We start from the raw sequence: 23,021 nt of genomic DNA, 5'->3' as shown, positions 1-23,021 counted from the left end.
TCGGGGTTTGTTCGCATGGACCAGATAGAGAGGGGGCCTGGGGGGGAGGAGAGGGCAAGGGTGCTATCTATGAAGAGTAAATCTTTGTGTGCCTCCTACCCGCTCCCAGTTTGTGGTCCCAGAAAGCTGAGTTAGGAGGGAATCGTGTCTGTGGAGAGGGGCAGGAGGGGGGATCATCAGGACTTTCTGCAAAAGCTTTTGGAGGCATTGCAAATGTAGAGAGGAAATAGCTTGTAATGGAGCATATAGCTCTCTGACTGACAGAATTCAGGGGCTGCAGCAGGAAATGACTGAGAGGGAGCTGGCTATCTCTGGCAGTATTAGCAAAGTGCCTATTAATAACAGAAAACACTCTTGCAGTGCTTTTCCAGCTTCATCTTATTGTCCAAGAACAGGCTGTTTAATGCTCAGCCTGGGCAACGTATCCAGCTGTTCCTCTCCTTTTTCTGAGAGGGTGGTTGTTCCAGGCTGTGCCACAGATGGAACCCAGCAGTTCCCACGCCATTTCAGTTGGGGACCACTTAGCTGCATTGCCTCCAAAGAGGTTCTTTGGGGCTTTCAGCTTGTAGGGTGTTGACAACAGATGTGTGGTGAAACTTGTGTCTAGAGAGTGTAGATCAGGGATTTCCTTTCTAATAGACAAGGATTGAAGGAGAAAACTGAAGTGAAGGGAGGGATGGGCTGAACACAAGTAATGAATGTCTTGGCTTAGGAGCAGGGTGTGCATGTAGGGAAGACCCTGGGTTCAGCTCCAGGGATACTGTTTTGTTTGAGAATACTGGGGCAAGTTGCAAAGGGGCCTCGTTGGAGGAAATGGAGGTAGGTTGGTGGCTGGAATTTTTTTTTTTTTTAAATAATATTCTTTTGGTGAAAATGCCCTTTGAAATTTCTGTGGGAAGTGGTGTGGCACCAGCATGGTGATCTGGATGTTTGTCTCATATGTGCTACAGCCTTTGTAGAAAGCTCTTCTGGGCTGGTGTCATGTCCAGATGGGTTCTGCCCACAGCCAGTCAGAACCATGGCAGCACAAACTTATGGATGCCATGAAGAGCTATTCCAAAGCCCATGCTACCCAGCTCAAGCCTCTGCTCTCCTGAAGGAACTTACCAAAACACAGGCTCCCAGAACAAGGCATAACCAATTTAGAGAGGAGTGGGAAGAGTTTTACTGAGACTTTCTCCTCAGCTAAGCCAACTTTCCTTGTCCTTTCTGGCCAGACTCTCTCTGTGACAGGTGGGAGAGAATGTATTCCCCACCCCTGCAAGGAGCTGAACAATTCAGCATCTCAAAACCTTTTGCAAAAGGGTATTCTTGCATGGCAGCTGTTCCTAAAATGGATCTGCAGAAGTAGCAAAGCTCTGTAATGCTGTTTCTCCCAGCTGGCCTGCACTGGTCATGCTGGTGTTGGTCATGGTGCAAAGGTCTCTAACCTTTTGTTGGAAAAAACCAACAACCTAACTGGCAAGAGGGCTTACTTTTTATTTTTAATTATTGTCTTCCCGATTCCCTGCTCCTCCCCTTCATCTTTCTGCATTTCTTAAAGAGGCAGTGGAGGGAAAAAAGCTTTGGTTTTTGTTTGGGAAGGAGGTTAGGAAGGGCGACGTGGCCCCTGCAACCTCTCATAGGGGTGTCTTGTCAGGGCGCGGCATGAAGGGCACAAACAGATCATAACCTTTAAATGAAAATGCGATGGAGGGGAGAGATGAAAGCAGTGAAACAAATTAGATACATCTAGAGGGGGTGCTCAACTGGAGAAAATTAGCATTTCTTCCTAATTGGAGTGCAGGGCATTCCATTACAGGGTTTCATTACAAGGAGGGAAGCACTGGGCCTCTTTGGGGGATTCCCCCTTGCCCTCAGTTCTTCTAAAAGTAAAAAATATTTTTGGGAGAGAACTGAGAAAGGACTGAATTTATCAGAGTGAAGGTTTCAGACTGCTGCAGGATAGAGGAATGATAGTAAAGCACCAGTTCTCTGTTTATTAAGAGAGGAAAATGATGATTGTGTGTACATGAAGTCAGGTGCTAGTCCTAGTTTTCCTGAAGGAAACTAAAAAGTTTACAGGAGGCTGCAGGTGATGCTAACTTTCTGATACTAGTCCTTGCTGAATCAAATTTGTAGACTGTATCCAAAATGCACTAGTTTGTTTGAAGCATAGGGATATATGTTTTATGACTAAGATCAGTGGAGTCAAGTCAAGCTTGCTTTACACTGCATATCAAGTCCATGCTGTGCAAAGCACTTGTTCAAGGCATGTCTGTCTGATTCTGCCTCTAACTAAAGCTGTTGTATCCAACAGGAATTTGGATATATCCCTGAGAAAGCAATGGCTGACTTCCAGCATGGAACATCTTGTGGCTGCACTGGGGCTTGTGCATAGCTTTGTGGTTCAAATAGCTTGTGCCAACTTGAGAAATAGGCATTCATGGATGTTCTTTATATGTGCATCTTTACGTATAAATGGGTGCTAAGAATAACTTAGAGGGAATGCAAGGGACAAGGTTTTGCATTGCATCTCTGGATTAGGAGTAGGGAGAGACAGTTTCTTTTTTGCAAGCACGGATTGGATTATTTATCAGTCAGTGCTCTCAGGAAAGGGGGGGAAAAAAAGAAGAAAAAAAGAAAAGCAGACTTGCTTCAGGTGTGTGGTATGCAACGTATGTTGCTCTGCCAATCTACAGTTACAAAATTTCCTGTTCCAGCTCGGGGGAGAGAATATATAAGCATAGGTATGTAGTTTGTAGGAAACTGCTGAAGGAGGGGGCTTGTCTGCACAGAAGGTGGTTCCTAGCAGAGTGGGAGGATGTTTACAGCAGCAGTGCCTTCATCCTGGGCAGGCTCTGTCATCCGCGTGCCCAGGATGAGGTTGCAAATGATACGAATTTACAGAATTCATAAATGTAAGTCTCTGATTTAACCCTTGCTGCTGAATTTTGGCATTCTGACACAGAGCGTAGCACTGCCCACAGGAATATCTTCAGGCCTAGAGAAAATACTGTTAAAAACGAAAGCGTGGCTCAGAGATGGGCTTTTCCCATATTAGGTCTGGCACACATCAGGATGATGATGTCTCCCATCCCAGCCACTTCAGTTCTCGCAAAAGATGCTTGGCAGACTGTTTAAAATGAGCTAATGCATCAGTCTGGCTCTAGATTAGTAAAGCAAACTACTTTTGAAACACTGGGGGAGGTAAGAGAGGAGATGGGAACAGGACCAGAGAGGCTGGAGTTTGGAGAGGAGCAAATGACTAGGAGGAGATAGTCATGCTTGAAGGGAAACTGGTTCCTCTGAAGAATGAGAATTTCTCTTCAATGTGTGCCGTTCTGCATCTGGCTTGTGTGCTAATATGCTTTAAAATACAGCCAGAGTGCCTCTTGACTGTAGCTAAGCTTCAGCTTCCCTGGGTAGCTGGCATCCCGCATTTCTGTTGCGAGTGGAATTGGACACTGGAAATGCGTGGACAGAATTGTGTGGCTATGACTCTCTCCTTGGCTCCGTTGCCTCTGGTTTCTTTTCAGAGTAGTGTGAGACTGCTCCAGACTGAAAGGCAGATTGGAAAGTCTGTTCTCTCAGTGTAGTGTTGCCTGTAGTGTGTTCTGTGGTTCATTATCTAGGATTTGTCAGGTCTTCTCTACCTTTCCTCCCACCTGCACAAAGCACAACCACTGCAACCACTTTCTTGCTCTAAAGAGGTGTTGTGGTTCATGATGCTCCATTCATTATCTCCGCACATGCCTGCGTGTGGGATGTACTCGTATTGCTTTGTAGGTATCCTGACACTTCACAGATGCAGGGCTAATTTGGGGCCAGGTATTAAAGCCAGCTTTTAATGTGCATTGCCCTGTCTAATTAGTAAATCCTTGTTCTCTCTCCTCTGAGATTGAGGTATATATTCCTCTAAGTCTAGCCGTCTGTCAAAGAGGACTTGAAATGAGGCCCTGCTATGGTTGGTAGACACGGGCAGCTAATGAAGAGAGAGAGCCCATTTCCTTTGAGAAGAGAGACCTGTACCAAGGTGATTGATAATCCCAGAGATTTATTAGTGTGGGGGCTGGATAGAGGCTTGCAAACTGGAACCCAACAGCTTGGTTTTTTCAGGGGAAAAAGAAGTCTGGTGGTCATCTGTGTGTGTACTTCTACACCTCCATCCAAAAAAAAAAAAAAAAAAAAAAAAAAGACTAAAGAAATAAGTGAACTGATCAGAGGAAGCAATTACAGACTAAGCTGGGCCAAGCAGCAACTGCTACTATTGCTGTGCTTGGACCCTGCCTCCTGGTGCAGCTGTCGTGAGCTTTGCACCTGCGCTTTGTTCGGTGACCTGCTTCGCCTGTCCAGGCTGATTTAATGAGGGATGGTGATGGAGCAGGACTGTCTGATGAAACAGGTTTTCTCTTGCTTCTTTTCTGTCTTGCACAGAGTATTGATTAGCACATGTGGCCTAGAGCATGTTTTCCTTTTCCATGTACTCCCCCTGGATTTTCTCCTCTTTGACAGTGAAGAAGCAAAGGAGCCTGCTCCAGAAATTAGAAAAGCAATAATGTTTCTCTAGCATTTGTCTTCTGATGGTCTCAGAGCAATCTGGGAACATGGATTCTGTGCAGACCACTTCAAATAAGTTTGTAGCCTGGCAGAGCAAGGTCTTCATGCTCCTGGTATGTGGTGGAAAATATCAGGTACTTTAGTAGTATTGAGTTCAGGGGAACAGTACTGTTCACACTGTGCAATGTCTCTGTCCTCTGCTTCCCAAACTATGGTTTGCAAGACCCTAATGGTGCTCATGCCTGTGATGGCTTTCTAGCTCTCGCAGTGAAGCCAGTGATAGGGGTCCCTGCTGGTCTAGGAGTGACTGAGACTGGTTGAAGCCTCAAAGCTTGGAGCAACCAATTAACTAACGTGCCTCAGAAGGGGCAATGAACCAACAGGGTCTGAAGAAGAGATACAGCAGAGGAACACTTCTCAGTACCAGAGAAATGGCTGCATTACTAGTTTGTATCTTGATTTTGTGGTCTTTCCCCATATTTGGTCCCAAGTCAAACACTCTGCAGACATTATTGATGTGCTGATATTTGGTTGCCTCCATTAGGCAGTTCTGGTAAAACCAGTCTGAAAAGAAATATGGAGAGTAAGGTGGTGGTGGGTAAGCTTGAATGTGGAAGTGTTATTCACCAAATCGTACAATAGTAGAACTAGAGACATTTGAAATTACTAGGAGATTGCTTTAAAATGGACAAAAGATAGTATTTCTTCACACGATGTGTAGTGAACTTCCTGCTCTAGAAGGTTATGGAGGTGGATGACGCCAGCAGTTTTGAAAGGGATTTGGCAAATTCATGGATAGCAGGTCCATAATGAAGGACTAGGTGGGGATATGCTCTCTAAAATCCTTAATACGGCAATTGTGGATTTCTGTGAATGACCACAGAAAGTTGCCAAGATTACATGTTCTTCCTAAACAGCATCTGCTAGTACCACTGTTGGAGACAAAATGGTGACCTAGTTGGGCCATGGCTTGACCAAGGTGGGCATTTCTTATGTTCTTCTGGCCATGGTGGGTCAGTCCAGCATCCATCTACCCCAGTGTTTGGTGTCCAGCAGTGGTCAGTAGTAAATGTCTAGGGAGAAGGGTAAGAAACAAGACAAGCGCAAAAAGATCCTTTCCTGCCTGTTCCTTCCCAGACTCCAGTGATGGAGAGTTTTCAGGGTTTTTCAGGGAGTTCCAGGGTTTCCCTGGCTAGAGTTTGCATCCGGACCAGTGTTTCTTTCATGTTTGCAGAGGCTAGCTCTGTGAGCAGCTCATCTCTTCTTTCTGAACCTGTTAATGTTCTGGTCTTCATAGGCTCCTTTCCAATTCAGTGTTGTGTCTTGAGGAAGAAACATTTTATTCTATTTTTAAACCTTTTGCCTGACTGTCTTATGGGGGTATTCAGTGAATGATTCTTCCCTCTGGATACCCTTTGCTCTGTTTACGATTTTAGTATTTTTCCCAAGCAACCCCAACTCTACTATCAATGGCCTTGTGGAAAGCAGTAGCAAACCATGACTGTTGTGAGTACTTGCTGGCCAGTTGTTGTTTAGAGTGGACTTGACATGTAGGCGTCCCTGAGATGTGGTAAGCTCATCATTTCCTCCCAGTGCAGCCTCCGACTGGAGTCCACAGAGATGCAGCCTAACCTGAATTGATGGTCATGTAATTGGATCTTATGTATCCACATGATAAAGATCACTGACAGCTTCGACTGGGGCACTCCTAACTTGCTGCAGAATCAAATACTGACACTTTAGTAATGTGCTCATTTCAGTGGAGGACATGAGCAAGCTTGGTTCTGGCACTTCTTCATGTGGCTGTTTGACTTGCCAAGTAAAAATGGTTCTTTTAGTAACTGTGTTTTTGGATGAGACTTCCTAAACTCTCAGAGCGCATGGGAATAGGGCAGGCCGTGGAAAGGAAAGGAGGAACCTGTGGTTTCACACTCCTGCCCACAAAGCTGCCTGTGCATCTAAAGCTTCCAGACTTCTGTTCCTTGAAGTGTTGGAGGACTGACTGCCAGCAGGTTGTTCTGCTTCACCTAGACAGCAGCTTACTGAGGGGCAGAGGGCAGTGTGGTACTTCATATCCCTTTATCAGATATTTCTTGACATCAAAGGACGATGTTTTTTAGGGAATCCTCTGTTCCATTGCAGGCCTGGGAGACGTGTGCCTGAAGGGCCTTTTTTCCAGTCCTTTCCAGTGCAATCCTTTCCCTCCTACTCCATTTTCTGTGTCATTTTTTTCCAATATACTGACATTAAGCATCATAATAAATTATCCCTCACCTTCTTGCCTTGTCCTTTCCCTATCTCTACAGCATCTGTTTTGCCTGATCGCTTTCCTATCTTTATCTGGCTAATCTCAGTTATCACTGAAATTCAATAGTTCTTGGCCTGCCTTGCAGCCCAACCTGATTGGAGATACTGAAGATAACTTGTGCTGTGAACCTGTGTTTTATTGTATATTGATATCAGGATGGTTTGAGCTCTGGCTCCTGCAAAACTTTTTCAGTGGATTTTTAGGTAGTTCAGGATCTGCGTGGGAGGTGGCCGCTAAACATCCTTATTCCTTAGACATGTGTTATCTGTTTGGTTGTTTAATGAAATCTTGTGTGCCTTTCTCTGCATACAGGGCTGGGGCTTTCTGGCCTGACTGGCAGGTTTTATTTCTCACTCTGGTGCTTGCTCACAACCAAGCATGCCCTGACCCTGCAGATGGAGAGCAGGGGCTTCATTCAGATTCTTGGTCACTTAGGGGCAAACAGTTGACATGCTCCAAACACTTAGCATGAAAACCCTGAAGCAAATCATATTGCATAGAGTGAGAGCTGGGGAGGGAGAAGCTGCCCAGAGCAAGTGAACTGAGGTTGCAAGCGTGTCCGTGTCAGGGCTGGAATGATCAGAGCAGGAAAGCTCTAGGAGTCATTTCATGGCTGAGTTAAACGCAGATGAGGCTTTCCTCGACTCCTTCACAGAGCATCTGTGTTTCCATGCCTCAGTGTCCTGGACCTCTCTGTGTGCAGCATGTGCTACATATACACACTTCTCCCCTTTCACCTTTCCTGGTCTTTAGCTTCTTAAAACCCTCTGAGCATTATTTCCTTCTCCACTGCTGAACAACACATTTAGACTTAATTTGGAAATCGTTTGAATATCATAGAGCAGAGGAGGAGGATCAAGCACTCTGTTTTTAAGTGATTTGGCTTCTTTCCCCTATAAGCGTGAACAAGTACAGCTCCTGCCTCTGCATGATGTGGAGAAAGAACTGCTGCCCTTTGTGGGAAGATGACAAAAGTATATGTTTGTTGAGAAGCCCTCTTCTTCCTCACCACTCTGATCACTTTTTTTCAAAATTCTCTTAAATTGGGAAGTTTGAATTTAGTATATGTGCGTGTATGTGTATGGCAAAAGGTATAAGACAAAAATAATTTGTGGCTTGTGGCACCAGGAAAACAGATTCCTTCCCACCCCTACTTTTAAACTGAAACATTCTTGGGTTTTAGTTGTTCTGGCAAACCTGAAAGGATTCTCCCCTCCCCCTGACCTCACTGGCATGCACGGATTGCTGGCTTATTGAAAAGTCATTTTCTGTCATATGTTCTAATGGAAAAGTTTAGATAAGCTGTCATTATACATATAAGAATTTTAAAAGAATACTTGTTAACTGAAAACTCTGCCAGTCACGTCTGAAAATATATTGGGATTGGCCTTGGCAGTCCTGAAGCTTAAAAAATAGAAAGGAGATATTTTTAAAATAGGAGAGGTTTTCTTCTTTTGCATCATGATTCTTCAAGCATTTTCTGCATATGGGCATGTATTTAGACTTTCTTCCAAAGCAGTGACAGTTGGAGTATTTACTTAAATCAGTTCTACATGTCCCGTTGTTGTAGGGCGTGGGGTTGTAGTAAGAAAAAGCCCTGGACACTGCAAGGTTTGTGGTAAGGTGTAAGCATAGGCAACATTACATATCTTTTCCCACTGGTGCTGGGAACGTTCACTATATTTCCCTGCAGAGTCTTGAAACTGGCTTGATCAACTTGGGTCTGCTTGTATTTATTCTTGGTGTCTGCTTCTCAGATGCTGGCATTGATTTCATGGCAAGCATATTTTGTTCGGAAGTGTCAAAGGTTGCTTTTAAGGAAAAAGTCTTGAGCATTGATGAGCCAAAGGCACACAGTATCTAGCTGAACTCATCTCTGTGGCAAGTACTTAAAGCAGCTTGAGTGAGGCTGCAAAAAATTGGATTGAAATTGAGAAATGGACCTTTCTGTGGGAGTCTTCAGTAAAATGTGAAAGATATATATGATCTGAAGAGAAACCAGAGTATCGTGGGGTGGAATCAGGCAACTTACTTCTCCAGTTTGCAATCTGCTGCAGCGTTGGATCACAGTTGTGTATTTTAGGCAGCTCAGAAATTACAGGTCTGTGCCCTGGGGGTTGTGCTGCCTGTCTCCTTGCTACATATCGAGTCTCTGGGGATCTCCTTTCCTTGTTGTCAGGACTGTTGTGATTGCATCATCTCCTCGGGCTTGCTCAGCACACTAATATAACTGGTGCTCTGATGAAAGTAGTGGGCATATCATCTCCTCGGGCTTGCTCAGCACACTAGTATAACTGGTGCTCTAATGAAAGTAGTGGGCACCCTTTCACTTGCCTGTTTACCATTTGGTCTTCATTGCAGAATAAGGACCAAGCTTTTAGATTGTGACAATTCTTGCTTTCCAGTAGGATGCTGCAATCATAAGGGACACAAGATGAGTTTTTTCAGAATATAATTTAACATTAAAAAAACCAACCAAACAAACAAAACCCATTGCACTGTAGCTGTGATCATCAAGTCAGCTGAGCAGGTTTAACTTGTCTACATCCCTGGAGCTGACCAGCCAGGACAAGGATTTCTATCCTGAAGGCATTGGTGGTAATTCAAAGAAAGTGTAGATGCTAGCAAGTCCTGAGAATCAACAGAGGCACTGTGCCACAGGATGCCCCTTTCTGGCTTGTGGGACAACTGATGCTGGTCTGGTGCGACACAGGAGCAGCACACTGGAGCCAAGTGATTTGGTCAACCCACATGCAGCGGGTTTCCTGGTAGGTTTTACAAAACCGAAGGCTTGTAGCAGAAAGGGAGGTGGAATAAGTGAGGTCCCACTATGAAAAGCAGTTTTGCTTGGCTAACGGGAAATGGCTCAGCAAAAAGAGAACCTGGAGCCTTCATTGCTGTCCTCCTGCTTCTGCTTGTTGCCTGACTTTTGGGGCAGATGCTGGAGGAGGTGAATGATTCTTCCCTGATTTTTCTCAGCAATAACAGTTCTCACTCTGTCCTTGGCACAGTTCTTGCTATCCTGTCTGGGACCTGCACTGTCCAGTTTCCTCTCCCCAAGTCTGTTGCCTTTCTTAATCTCAGTGCAAAGGTACTAGACTAGAAATCCTGCCCTGGGAGCGTAGGCTACACCAGGCCTTCAAGAATCTGTCATGCATTGTACCTCTTCACATGCTCCTATTGTGCATCACTGGATCTCTTTTCTCCTTTACCCCTTTTTTGGCATCCTGCACTGCCCTGTTCCATAGGCTGGGGGAAAGATGCTTGTCATGAGCTGACCTCCTTGGCGTGTGTCCCACCGCTGGCTGTGCTCCGGCTCTGCCAGGCAGGCTGTCCTGCTCCAACCGCCTCCTCTGGCTCGCCCCGGATTGGAGCCCCCGAGAGGTCTTTGTCCGCCTGTTGAGAGCAGCCCCCATCCCGCCATTCCCACATGGTGCACCCTCCCCAGCAGCCTCCTCCCCATTCAACAGTTTGGGCTGAAAGAACCTTGGCTAATTACGCCGGGCTGAAAATTACCACTTTGCTGCGTTCTCCTGCTGCTGGGCCCATTTGTGTGGGGCTTGTAGTTAGAGGGAACAAAGTCCCCCCCGTGGAGCCAGGCAGGCCCCAAGTGTGAAGCTACAGGTACAAGCAAGAGGGGAATGAAGGGAATAATTACCAGCTTCTCCAGGTGAAAGCCCTGTTAAAACTTCAATAAGCCAATTAGGGGCCAGGGTGCGTGTGGGGGGAGAGTCTCCCCCACCTATAAGTGATTCCCACCAGGCAATTAACAGAAATCATTTCACGGAGGGGAGGATAAGAAATGGCTCTTAGAAATTGTCTTGAGTTGAGGGGGGGCCTGAAACAGCACGACTGCTGCAGTGGTCCTCATGTACTCCAACCTCCCGGCTCACTGTGTGGCCTGAAAGTGTTGGTGGGGCTAGGGGGAGAGGGAGGAGGGAGGGAAAATGGCAAAGAAAAAGGAATCGCTGGAGCTTTACACCTGAAAGCGAGTGCTGGAGAAAAAGAAAGCGAGGGCTGGAGTTCAGAGCTTCTTGTAAGGCTGTGTGTGGGCCCAGAGCACTGAGCTCGAGGGGGCTGCTGGATCTGGGGAAGTGCGTGAGGGTCAGGCTCAGGGTGTCTTCCCCATTGGGGCAAGGGGGAAGGCTAACAGTGTTGAGCCCAGTAGGGAGTGGATAGGTGCTGGGTGTGAAGACTTGAAGTGGGTTTGCAGGTGGGTGAGAACTGAGTGCCAGGCCTTCAGAGATCTGCCTGAGATGTGTGGTGGTCTGTAGGTGCCCTGCCTTATCCCAGGAGCAGATGGTATCCAGTGTCTAATACCTGTTTCTTCCCTTCACTTGGTTCCAAAAAGCCAGTGGATTTGCTCAAGATGGAGAGTTTATGAAGTTACCTTGCAATTCCCTTGCATTGTATTGCAGACAGCATGTGCAGCAGTCGGAGGTAGAGCATGCTGTCTGGTGGGACCCTAGCGGGAGTCTTGCCCATCTGCATTTGAGTGGCTGCTCTGGGAAGTAGAGCAAGAGTAGGGCATAGGACGAAGTTGCTGCAGATGGCTGAGATTGCTCTAGTGATGTTGGAAGGGAGAATGCATAGCGTAATTAAAGAAGTCCAGATACCAGCTGTGGTTATTTCACCTGGACTTGCAAAAGAAGATGAAACAAAAAAACAAAAAAACCTAAACTCCTCAAAACGCAAATGTAACCTTACTAGTGACTTTCTTTGCCTTTCTAATGTTATAGCTTCTGAGAATTAAAAATGTCCTGTGAGGTTTTATTCTGGTTACTGATAAGCCGAAGCTGAAATAACCCTACTGTAGTGGTGTTTAACTACCTATTCTTGGACTGACCTGGAAGTCCCTAGACTTCCTTCATTCCCCCCCACCCTCCCCGAAAGCTTTCTGTGATGGGAATAGAGAACTGTATCTCTTGCATAGCCCAGCTTTTAGACTCGTAAGTGGTTTCTCAGCAGAGTCATGTTTCTTTATGATTCGGCTTCCAAGATGTAACCCCAGTGGATGTCTGCAAAGAGAGCTCTGTTTGCAGAAAGGCCTGGTAAGCATGGAAAGGCAAAATGGTTTTGGCATGGGCTTTCTGCCCCCCTTAATGTTTGGTACATGTTGTTCAGACCAGTGCTGGAGTTACATACTGGATTAGATTTCTTCTATGGTTAAGGAGTCTCTCTTTTCCTGTAATAACAGAAATAACTTGAGCATCAGTTGGGGATTAAATTGGGTCTGGAGAGAGCTAGAGATGCAGGAGTTCTCGTACAGACACCTCTGTCCTGAACAACTGCTCCATGCTTGGCAAGTCCAGAGGTTGGGGAGTGAGGAAGGATGATGAAGAGTGTTGGACATACCATGCAAATAAGTATTTTATACCGTTAAACATGGGTTATCAAACCTTTCCCTTTAATGAAGGAGTAGAGCTGATATCAACCCAGTAGAAATACTTGTGCAGCCACAAAGGCAATTCTGTTTGAGGTCCTGAAAAATGACAGCAGCACTGTGAAAAGCACTGTTTGAACATCGCTCTTGTACGGGAACACCCAGGACCCTCAATCAACTTTTATAGAGCTAATCTTAGTGTGGTCCTGTCCTAGACATTTGCTTCTCCCTAAAAGCATGTGTCATGTGGAGTATTGGGGAAAGGAGGGTGATATTTAGATGCAAACAGCCCTAGGAATATCAGGACTGTTCTGTGCGTGGACTTACTAATTTCTAATAAAGGATATTTTCCCGTGGAAGAGGTCTGTGTGCATGTGTCTGACCTGTCTGGAATCTTTGTCTTAATGTCAATGACCTCAGTTTTTCTCCAGAAACAGGGATTATGTTTTATATCTGGCTGCCTGTTTTCACAAAACTTACCTGCTGCGGGGCTGGTGAAGGGACAGTGAACAAGGTTATGCGAAGACTTGGGCAGACAACATGGGGTGAAATTGCAAAGCAGTGAAGGCAAGATGGAGGTGTCTAGGTTGGGTACCTGCTAAGCAACTTGCTAGCGTAGGAGTAATCTGTCTACCATGCTGGGAATTGGGCCTTTGGGGATATTAAAGGCTTATTCTGTTCTCCAGCCTGTTGGTCTCTGAAACCTGCAGGAAGACATGAAGTTAGAGGCCGAGGCAAAGTGTTGGAGTGGTGAAGCTGACATTCCCTCCAGCCTGAGGCATGCACTAAATGACATGGGAGACAAGGACGTGAGCATTTCTTCTATCAAATGCGCTGGAGTTCTGCCTCGAATGTGAGACTTCACTGTCTCTGCAGTGCCCTTCAGTACAAAATGCAAATGCCTTCTTTCTGGGGACCACTTTCTAGTGGTCCGCTTGAGGCAGCATGTGAATGAGTTACTAGTCTGTCTGTCCGTGCGTGTGTCACTGGTGCTCCTTGCCAGAGCACAGCATTTCTTCTTGGAGCAGCAGTGGCTGTAAATGTTGCAGAGTTCATGCAGTCGTCTTTATGCATATTGTTTTCTCTCTGTGCTGAGTCCCTGGTGGGGAGTGGCAGAGCTCTTCTGTAGCTTCTCTGTGTGCAATTTACGATGCATATCAGGAGCACAGTTCAACCCTGAGCTGACTGATGCCTTGAGAGATGCTGCAGCATGCACATGAGGCTCAAGGAAGCAGCAGCAAACGTGCCAGCGCTTTCCAGTCTGTTTGTGGAACAAGCCTGGTCATTTGCCTCCAGTTGCTGGTTCTCTTTGGCAATGTTATTCACTGCTGAACAAAGATGAGGCTATGCTGCAGTGGGTCTCTGCTTGCTCAGGTGATCTCAGTCCTGTTACTGAGTCCAAATACAAGACTATTTTACATGCATGCAAGCAGTTGGGCCCAAATATAAGCTTGGCTCCAGAGCACTCTAGAAGCTCTTCTTTGTGTCTGGAGTAGTATAGGGACCTAAGGAGACTGCCAGCAGACTTCAGAAACCAGGCTTTAACAAAGTGCAGTGTGTGTATCCTTGAGCCTAGAACAGCAGCCAGCAACACAGACAGAAAATACTTAAGTCAGTTTGATGGACCTTGTCTTCTTTTCCTTGCGCTGAAGGTCTGGAGCTGAAGCATTGCATGGCAAGGATGCAGGAGGAGCATGGCACATGGGACTGGAAGGATGGGAAGGCTCTTGAGGACTGAGGAATATGGAAAGACGTAGTCTGGAGCCAAAAACCAGAGGGATGTTGTAGAGCTGTAGTAAATTGGATGCAACCTGCACTTGTTATTTCAGATTTCGGACAGTTATATCATGTGTCACTGGCTTCTTCAGCTTTTCCAATCTTCTTCTTCTAAATAGCCTTCCACTCCCTGTGTTCCCTGTTCTGGAAAGTTGTGTTTTTGGCCCATTAACAGTGACCGGACTTTTGGTGCAACTGCCTTACCTTGCTGATTTTTGTTCAGTTTGCGGTTACTGAGTTGTTGGCATATAACCCAGCAGTCCTGACTTACTTCTGAGATACTGAAGGTGCTTGATTCAGTTCTCTGGTCATACTGCAAGAGGCACAAAGTGGGGCTGAAGGGATCGGTCTGGGGCAGTGAAAGGGCAACACCAGCCCTGCATGACCACCCAATCCTGGCTTTGTCCAGCATTGTCTGTATCAAAGGCAGGTGGGACTTCCTGCATGTTTGTGGTGCCCGCTTTCTCATGGAGAAGAAAATGCTAAACTGATGCTGTGCTTTTTTTTTTCTTTTTTTTTTTTCCTCCCTTCCTGTAAATTAAATGCCTCTGGGGAAGGAGCACCTGCTTCCCTGCGCTATCTCAGTCTCCTTTCCTTTGTGTGTATCTGGTCTGTTGGAGAAGCCTCATGCTGGAGGTGCCGAAACTCCGTCTGCTGAATTTCCAACCCCCTCCTCTCCCATTCACAATGTTGTTACTGTTGCATCTGCTCCTCAGCCTCCCCGGCTCTTTAGCAGGGGCTCCATCAAGTTTGTGTGACCTTGGCACTGTATTCATGCTGGAGGAGTTACCTTCCGTAATGATGTCAACTGATGAGGTTAGCAGGATGGTGGCGGCCGCGATAAGACATGACATGTTCTAATGATTCGCCTTAGCGAGCTGCGTGTGTGTGTTGGGGGGGCACAGAGGGGCTTAGAGAGAGGAGGTGGGGGCCCCACAGGTGCCGACAAAGACTTTGACCTTTGCTGCTATAATATCAGTGTTTCACAGGCAGGGCGGTTCGGTAACCCACTTTCAGCCCATCAAAAATTGATTTAATTGCAATTTTTTCCCCCAATTAGGAGCACTGGAGCTTAACTAATTGGAGTAATAGAGAGTAATAAGGCTCTGATAAAAAGCCTTCCTCTGCCTCCTTTGTATCTTGTGTCATCGCCTGTCAGAGGTCAGAGAGCTTGCATATTCTATTAGGCAGAGTTGCCTTCATTTGTACAAATTAGTTTACCCAACAGTAATTAAAATGCCAGTGCGGGTCGGGGAGAGCTGAATACAATTGATGGGCACGTTGGTGAAGGATTTGACAGCTCCGGTGGCCTCCCTTGCCAAAGCGTGTCAGTGCTGAATCAAAGGCTACACAAACCCACAGACCCATGTGTTTAACCCGCAGCACTGTTGGCACCAACTGCTTTCTCTCTTCTCTGCTCTCTGTTTTGGACTTGCTTTCTCTTCTCCTTCTTTTCTCATCTCACTTGAGACTTTTTAAAAAAGATGTTTCCCATCTTTGAGCTGTCCTTTCTGTTGATCGCTTTCATAACGCTGCTGCCAGCCCCCCTGTCCTGTCTCCCTCGGTGCTCCCCCTCTTCTCCCCCCGCCTTCCACATTCCCAGCTGCAGGCCTCTGTCAAGTAATAACTTCTTTGTTTCCCGGTCCGATGAGTCTCCATATATAATAGTCTCCAAAATGGAACAACAACGTCTAATTCCAGGGGGCGGGGGAGCACGCGAGGAGGAAGGAACAGGCTCTTGCACGTGTCAAGCAGATTCTGGATTTGAAATCCCCGAAGAGCAGAATCGGACTTGAGAAGCAATCTGTTTACAGTACAGGGGAAGGGTGCAAGCCTGGGGCATGGGGGAAGTTTAGAGAGAAGAGGTTGGAAGGGGCCTGTTTCACACAGGTTTCTTTGAGTGACTTTGCGTTGCAGGATTCTGAGCTCAGGCAGTGCCTGCTCCAGAGGCTGGGTTGACAGTGAGGAAGGTATGTATTGTACAATGGGACTTGTATCTCTGGGGTTGAGATTGTTTCCAAGCCTCATGAGAAACAGTATCTTTCCGAAAGGACTGATGGGCTGCAACCTCTTTCTCTCTGGTTCATCCACATCTGGAATGTTCTGTCCAGGATGGGGTAAAAAGGGATGCTACAGGTGGGGTGAAACTGTGTAGTTGGCACCTTGGGAGCAGGCATGGGATCACTGCAGCTGGACTGTAGCCAGAGCATTACTGCTGTTGCCAGAAATGCCATGGGATCTTCAACAACCACAAGTCAGTCAGATGGAGAGAAGTTCTTGTGTTTCTTCCAACAGCACTGCCAGGATGTGTGTTGTCTCTCATGCTGTGGTCCAGCTTCTATTGTGGGGGGATGAACTCTAATGAAATGTCTCTTCTGTAGCATAGAGAAGGTCTGGCTTCAGGAGAAGCAGTTTTCTTTTTTTTTTTTTTCTTTTTTTTCTTTCTTTCTTTCTCTCCTCCTTCTCAGCAGGGAATTTCAAATGGGAAAGAGAACATCAAAGTATCAGATGAGTTGGAAAATGCCTTGCTTTGGGCAACAAAAACATGCTGTGTATGAAGTATGTGTGTCTCAATGCTCTGCAAAATCCTCGCCTTCCTGGTACAGCAGAGGTGGAAATGTTATGTTGACTTGCTTGTTTTTACCTCCTGGAGGATCCCTGTGAAAACAACATGCCCTGTTATGGAAGCCCTGCAGTGGTGCTAATTTTCCCATTAGAGGAGCCTTTTGGAGGGAGCTTGTAGTCATGGTACCCGGCAGCTTTCACAGGGCAGAGGAAAGCTTAGTGGGGAAGGGACTAAGCATCTCCAAGGCCATCTGAAGCTTGGACATGGCAGTTTTTATGTAGCATGTAGATGCATCTGGTCAGTGTCTGTGTACATCAGTAGTACCATATACTTCAGAGAGATGGGTCATCCCTGCGGTAATATATATAGGATATCTTGTGCTGTCCTCTTCCCAGTCTAGTCTCGCCTCAGTCTCTGACTCCTGAAAGCATTGTAGGCAAAATAAATGACACTCACTAAGCTAGTAACTCAGCTTGAGTTGTTTCTCTTGCGCAGCTGGCAAGAACAGTTGTGAAGAGGTTGCACTTCTCTAGGTTAGAGGTTTTTGGTGTGTGCTCTGTGCTTCCTAAGACAAAAAGCCTTGTTGAAGGTAGACTGAAAGAAGCAAGCCTGGTAGGAGGCTTCAGTTCTGCTGAACAATGGTTCAGAAGTTTCGGAGCCAAGCTTTACATGCTTAGCTCCAATTTGCATGTTGTTTTAGACCTACTAAAGCTGACTTGTGTTGCCCTTTTGCTTGGAGTAAAACTGTCAGCTCTGCAAGGTTCCCCGTTATGAGAGGCCTGGGGGTTGAAGGTATATGCCTGCAGACCAGACTCAAGGTGAGGGGCCCTGTATCATCCCCTGGGAATCCAGACTTCCAGGTCAGTTCACTCCCAGGCTTTGACAATTTCTCATTGGCACCGCTTCTTGTGCACGTCTTTTGAATGCTGCTTTGTAATCCTGGCAGCAAAGGTGCCCCACTCATCTGGGAGAAGTCTTATCTTTGTGCTGAAGTATGAGACAAAATTCCTGTTGACTGCATGGAGTCAGCTTTACTCAGAAGAGACTTGTTTGTGGCCCTGAGGCCTGTATGCGATGCTGGAGAGAAATCTCTTCAACTAATGCTTTTTTTTTTTTTTTTTTTTTTTTTTTTTTGGAGGGGTAGGGGGTAAGCACTGAGGAGGGAAAGCTGAAGTCCAGAACTGACAGCATGAGCAGGGATTAGACCTTGCTGTTCCTCCCACCTTTTTTTCCCTGTTGGTGTGCCTCCATGCTAATTTAGACCTGTGGCAACCATCAAAGCCTTGTGCATACCTTCGGCACAAAAGGGCCTGTCTCCCATGTGAGGGTGTTCTCTGCTGGGACAGAGTCAGTTTGTCCCCAAAAAGAAAATTCTTAAGCACCCAATTGCCTGCTTGACTGACTCCCTGACTGCTATTATGTTTCTAACCAAGGTAATTGGCTTTAGTAGTTATTAATGGATTATGTTTGGGGAGGGAGGGACAGAACCCAACACCTAGCTTTGTAGCTGAGGGACTCCCTGACCAAAGTGCTGCTTTCCAGACACGGGGTTTGACCGGTGAGCTATCATCGTGGGTGTCTCTTGCTTGTTTTCATCTGAGTTGGGAGACATTGGCATAAGGGAAGTGTTCCCTCTTGTCCTGCACTATGGTGGACAGAAGGCAGGTATTGAGCAGAAACCCAGTTTCCAAATATGAAATGCTGCACGCTTTCTTATGTGGTCCTTATGGCTGCTGCACAGCAACAGGAATTGGCTTTTCCTTAGACTCTCAGACTTTGGTCAGGGACTTCCACGGAGAAGAATAATGTGTGCACCCTGCAGCATCTGTGCAGAGAGCCTTGTGCTACAGGTGCATTGGGCCAATTGCATGTGCACTGCCAATGAAGCTGGGATTTTGCGTGTAAGACAGCCTGGTTGGAGAGACTTTGAAATAGCTCTGGTGCTGCAGGCCTTGTCTAGCCCTAAAGGGCAGCTACGGGTCACAGAACTTGTGGACACCTCCACGTATGTGAGTTTGGGTAGAAGCGATAAAGCCAGTGAAAAAGGAGAGCCTTGGTAGCTGTAGCTCTTCCATGGTTCCTGTAGCTCTTTGAGATGGCTTGATGTTATGTGCTTGCCTCTTTTGCAGAGTGTATCGGCAGTGCTGTTTTGGCCTTATGATTTGGAGAAACCAATTGCTCAGCTAAACCACAGAGCTAGGACTAGAAGGAGTCCTGAGTTCTGGCCCTGCTTCCACATGGCTCTTTGACGGCTTTGATTGAGTTGAGTGCGTGTTCACCACTGCTGCTGGGTGCCTTGCAACCCTAGCAGTAGTGCTTCTCACAAAAGTCAAGGACGCTGCAAGAATCCTTTCCTGGTACAGCAGAGGCTTGGAGACACCTTCTGACTTCCAAAGGAAGAATGTTGTAGAGGATCAAAGAAACGTTTAAAAACTGCTATTTTTACAGACATGACATTGTTTCCTTATTTTGCTTTCCTCTTTCAGCTGCCAGCCCCATGTCATGCTGCAAAAGATGTTTAGGCAAAGCACAGAGCCGGCTTTTATTTAAAGCAGGCTCCATTTCCTGCATTTGTGCTATCCTTGTTGCAATGACTTAAACATAGTTTTGGCATTTTATTCTCGGTAGCTGTAATAAATGTGGCTTTGTGAAAGGTCATTTATAACTTACTTAGAAACCTTTATATGAGCTGCTTTCTCTTGTTTGGACTGAGAATAGGAAGTTGGCACAAAACAAGCAGTGTGGTGGGGAAAGCCACAGCACCCCTGTTCCTGCTGCTTGATTTTTAAGGATTTGTTCCTGTCTTATCAACTAGTTTGAGGCCAGTGGCTGTCAGGTGACCTCTGGAGCCAGCATGTGCAGCAGGAACATAGCATTGCCAAAGAGGACTTTGGAATGGACCCTGCTGGAGAGTGTGGACTGAGCCCAAATACTGCTGCAGGAGAGCTGTGCTGCCTCTAATAGAGAGTGCAGTGGGGAGGGCAACCTGATCTAGCTTTGAAATTGGCCCTGCTTTGAGCAGGCTGGACTGGAGACCTCTATTCTGTGATTCATTAGGCCTGTGATGCTGCAGCCAATTCATGACTGTGCTCAGAAGTTGCCAGCAAACAGAAGTGCGACATGAAGTAGGAAGTAACAGGGAATTTTCCATGGGGTCTTTCCGCAGCTTACAGCACTGACTGTATATGAAATATGCCAAGTGCTGTACTAACTGTTTTGAAAGCGTCATTGCAATTTACAGCTGCTCCTGTTTTAGGTTTTCCCATTGCATATGCAAATACATCTTTATGTCCTGCCAATTCTCTGTAGTTGTGACCTGCTGCATGTGGGAAGCTCAGCTACTGAGAACTCTAGAGCATCTCTCCCTTTGCGACTGGCTGCCGCTTGTGAAATGCAGTGGAACATGCTGAAATAGATTTTGAATTCTGATTCAAGACTGTCTTGTAGCCTGTTTTCTCTGTCGTGCTCATGCACCGTTTCTTCAGAACGTCAGGATTAGTAAGTGGTTTTTTTTGTTTGCTTGTTTTTTTTAAACAGCTCATTTGTGACGGGGACAGCCTGCTGTGGACACACCTCGCCACTGAGAATCTGGGACCTTGAGAGGTGAGTGAGCTTCTAGGTTATAGGGAGGGACTTGACGAGAAAAGTGAGTAACAATGAGAAACGCAATATTGGAGATGCTGTAAAATCATTCCTTTAGTCCATGTAGGCGAGGGATGTTTAAACATGAGATGTGGGATGGGGTCGGGGACAGAACAAACTGGAGTGGAAAGGATAGTGGGGGGTGGTTCTTCCCAGCTTTTCTAATTGGTGGCACAGCCATCCTGGTTTCTTCCCATTACCCATGTACAGTCAGAATATGCCCGTTACACCTTCCTTTTCATCTGTCTCAATTGATGCTTCAGCCTGAGCCAGAGGAGTGAGGAACGTGATCTGCATCCTCCCATTCACCCACTTGCCTGTGGTGCTCAGAAGCAAGAGGCAAACGCAGTCATCTTGTCCTGGCTGGTGTTTCTGGTTGCTCAGGGAGGTGAGGGGTGGTGACAGGTTATCTACGGAAGTGACTTAGGCATGTTGTCTTCTCTCTGTCTTAATAAGCATTGAGGAGGTTAATTGCTGTGGCCTCTGATTTGGGGCCATTGAGTAGTTCCTGTTTGGTGAAGGTGCTGACCTTAGCAACTGGAGAAATGTTGGGCTCAAATCCTGACGTTAGACTCAACCGCTAACAAATTTGAAACTCCCAGCCTGGGGGTCTTTGTGTAGTGATGGACAGATAGCAAATATTTGGCAGGATTATTGAACGGCAGCTCAACTTTCCAGGACTGGTATGCTCTGGGTAGGAGTGGCACAGCACAGATTATAAAGGGAGTGCCATCAGGATTGAGGTGAGCTGGTGGGCTCTGGGAGGGGAGAGAGGGGGGAAATGGCAGAAGAGCCTGAGGGGTGTCAGCAGAGCTGTATTTGGGGAAAGGAGGTAGAGGAGGATTGGTGTGGATGCAGCACTGGTCTGAGGCCAATTGCCTTCTAATCTGTAGTTTAGATTGTCTGAGCCAACTGCATCAAATACAAATATAAACCAGTTTGTTTTTCTCTGAAGTAACAAAAATAAAGACTTTGCAAAGGATGTATTCCACAAAGGACAAACTAGAGCAGGAAAGACAGTGCCAGTGCATTCAGCTATGGTGTATGTTTCTTGGTGGCCTAGTCCAATGGTGCCTGTGGAGTACCCCAGAAGGATGCAGGCTGTGCTGTGATATCCCTGCCCATCAAGTCTTCTGGCTGTCCTTGAATAGAGGCATCTGACAGGGGTGAGGAGATAGGCAACCCTCTCCCCCCTGCCCCAGCCTCTCTGACAGCCTTTCCTAAGGAAGCCTGAAGAGATAATAAAGCTGTATAGAAAATAGGATTAAGGTAATGAACAGGCACAACGGAGTTTGATCTTTCAATAACGTCAAAGCCTGAGTGACAGGCAAATAAAAAAGCCAAGGCAACCTAGGCCACTGGGCCTCTGGAGTGTCAAACTTATTCTTCCCTCTTCACCTGTCACAGCTGGAATGCACCATGCCACTGGGTCTTTTCCTCTCCGGGGACCCGTGCGTGAGCTGGGAGTCTCGTCAGCACGTGCAGGGCAGGAGACTGAGTAGGGAGCACGGCCGGGAAACTAGCACGTGAAGCTTGATGTGATCATTCATAACAAGGGAGTACAGAGCTGTCCTTCCAGGTTCTGACTTCTCCATAAACTGTTGTTCTTCCCAGCAGAGCTTTGGATTCATTTTCAAAGGCTCCAGTGATTGCCAGAAGTGATCTTGTAGGGAAGTGTTATTTCTTCCTTTGAGGCTTGTGCACGTTGTCTCCCTGGTCAGACTCTAGAAGTGGGAATGTGGCATGGAAACTCAAAATCTTAGAGCTACCTAGGGCTGAAAAGCTCCTCCTGTGCCCAATGTCTCCTGATAACATCTGGCAGACAGAGCCAGACCCCCCGAGTTTGCTGCTTACCCCTCCCTTGTGGCCACAAAAGGCCCCAGAGTCTGACCTGTGGAGGCTGAACATGGCAAGGACATTATCTCTAAAAGCAAAATCCAGGCAACTTCTCTGTCAAAAAAAATGAGGCAGGGTAGAGCAATGCTTAAGACATGTTCTTTAGAAGTACAGGATCCTTAGCACTGCTTAGATGTTTAGTGCTGTCCAAGATCAGTTAGCAGGTTTTTTTCTGCACGGGGGTGTGTGTAAGTAACATTGCAGCAGTTTCTGTGGCATTCTCTTCCCTTGGGGTAGGTGGTCTTTTTCCCCAACAGCTGAGAGCTGGAACATGCTACAAAAGGATTTAAAGCTTAAATAACCTTTTGTGTACTGATCTTCTTAGTTCCAGATAAGTCCTTGACTGGTGCTTGTAGCTGTTGGTCATGGTATGTTTTCGTATTTATGACCTTTGCTGTTCCCTGACCCTGGGGCATCCATTCTCATCCCTCCAAGAGGAAGGGGATAATGTCTTCACCTGGAAATATGTTCTGGGCTTTGAAAAGGGCTTGGTTGGGTTTGGCAGTGAGGAAACTTTTAGCGGGGAAAGGAAACGCCTCTTGCTGCATCCCACCCCCACAACTGTCTTTCATTTCTGGCTCTGCTGAGATGATGGCGTTGGATCAAAGCTGCAACAGGCAGCAACAAGCAATTGTCAAGGGGAGTCTAAAGCAGGGGAATGACTGCATAATGCCAAGACACTCTCTGATGGCTGAAATTCCAGCTGCTGCTACACCTGGCCCTTTCTCCTGTAACGAAGGAGGATTTTTTTTCTTATGCTTTTGAAGCTGGCTAGCTGCACCTCTGGCGGACATATCTCATCCCACAGATGCTACATTGTGCCATCTGATTGCTTTTAGATGTGGGCAAGTTGCTGTGCACTTATTGCCACTCAGGATCAAGGTGTGTGTGTGGAGTGGGGGCCGTGAATA

General features: G+C 46.6%; 1 protein-coding gene across 1 annotated transcript in view; it reads left to right on the top strand.

Moving 5' to 3' along the window:
• Window positions 1-23,021, top strand: part of FBXW4 (F-box and WD repeat domain containing 4) — a gene marked incomplete at its 5' end in the record, with an annotated part of 51,128 nt that overhangs the window by 15,981 nt on the left and 12,126 nt on the right. Inside the window, one exon of the mRNA XM_009579857.1 lies at window positions 20,110-20,175. Within this exon, the coding sequence (XP_009578152.1) occupies window positions 20,110-20,175 (66 nt within the window). The remainder of the gene's footprint in view (window positions 1-20,109; window positions 20,176-23,021) is intronic.

Source organism: Fulmarus glacialis, unplaced genomic scaffold, assembly GCF_000690835.1.
Source record: "Fulmarus glacialis isolate BGI_N327 unplaced genomic scaffold, ASM69083v1 scaffold25686, whole genome shotgun sequence".
NCBI lineage: Eukaryota > Metazoa > Chordata > Aves > Procellariiformes > Procellariidae > Fulmarus > Fulmarus glacialis.
This window is presented reverse-complemented; position numbering and strand designations above follow the sequence as displayed.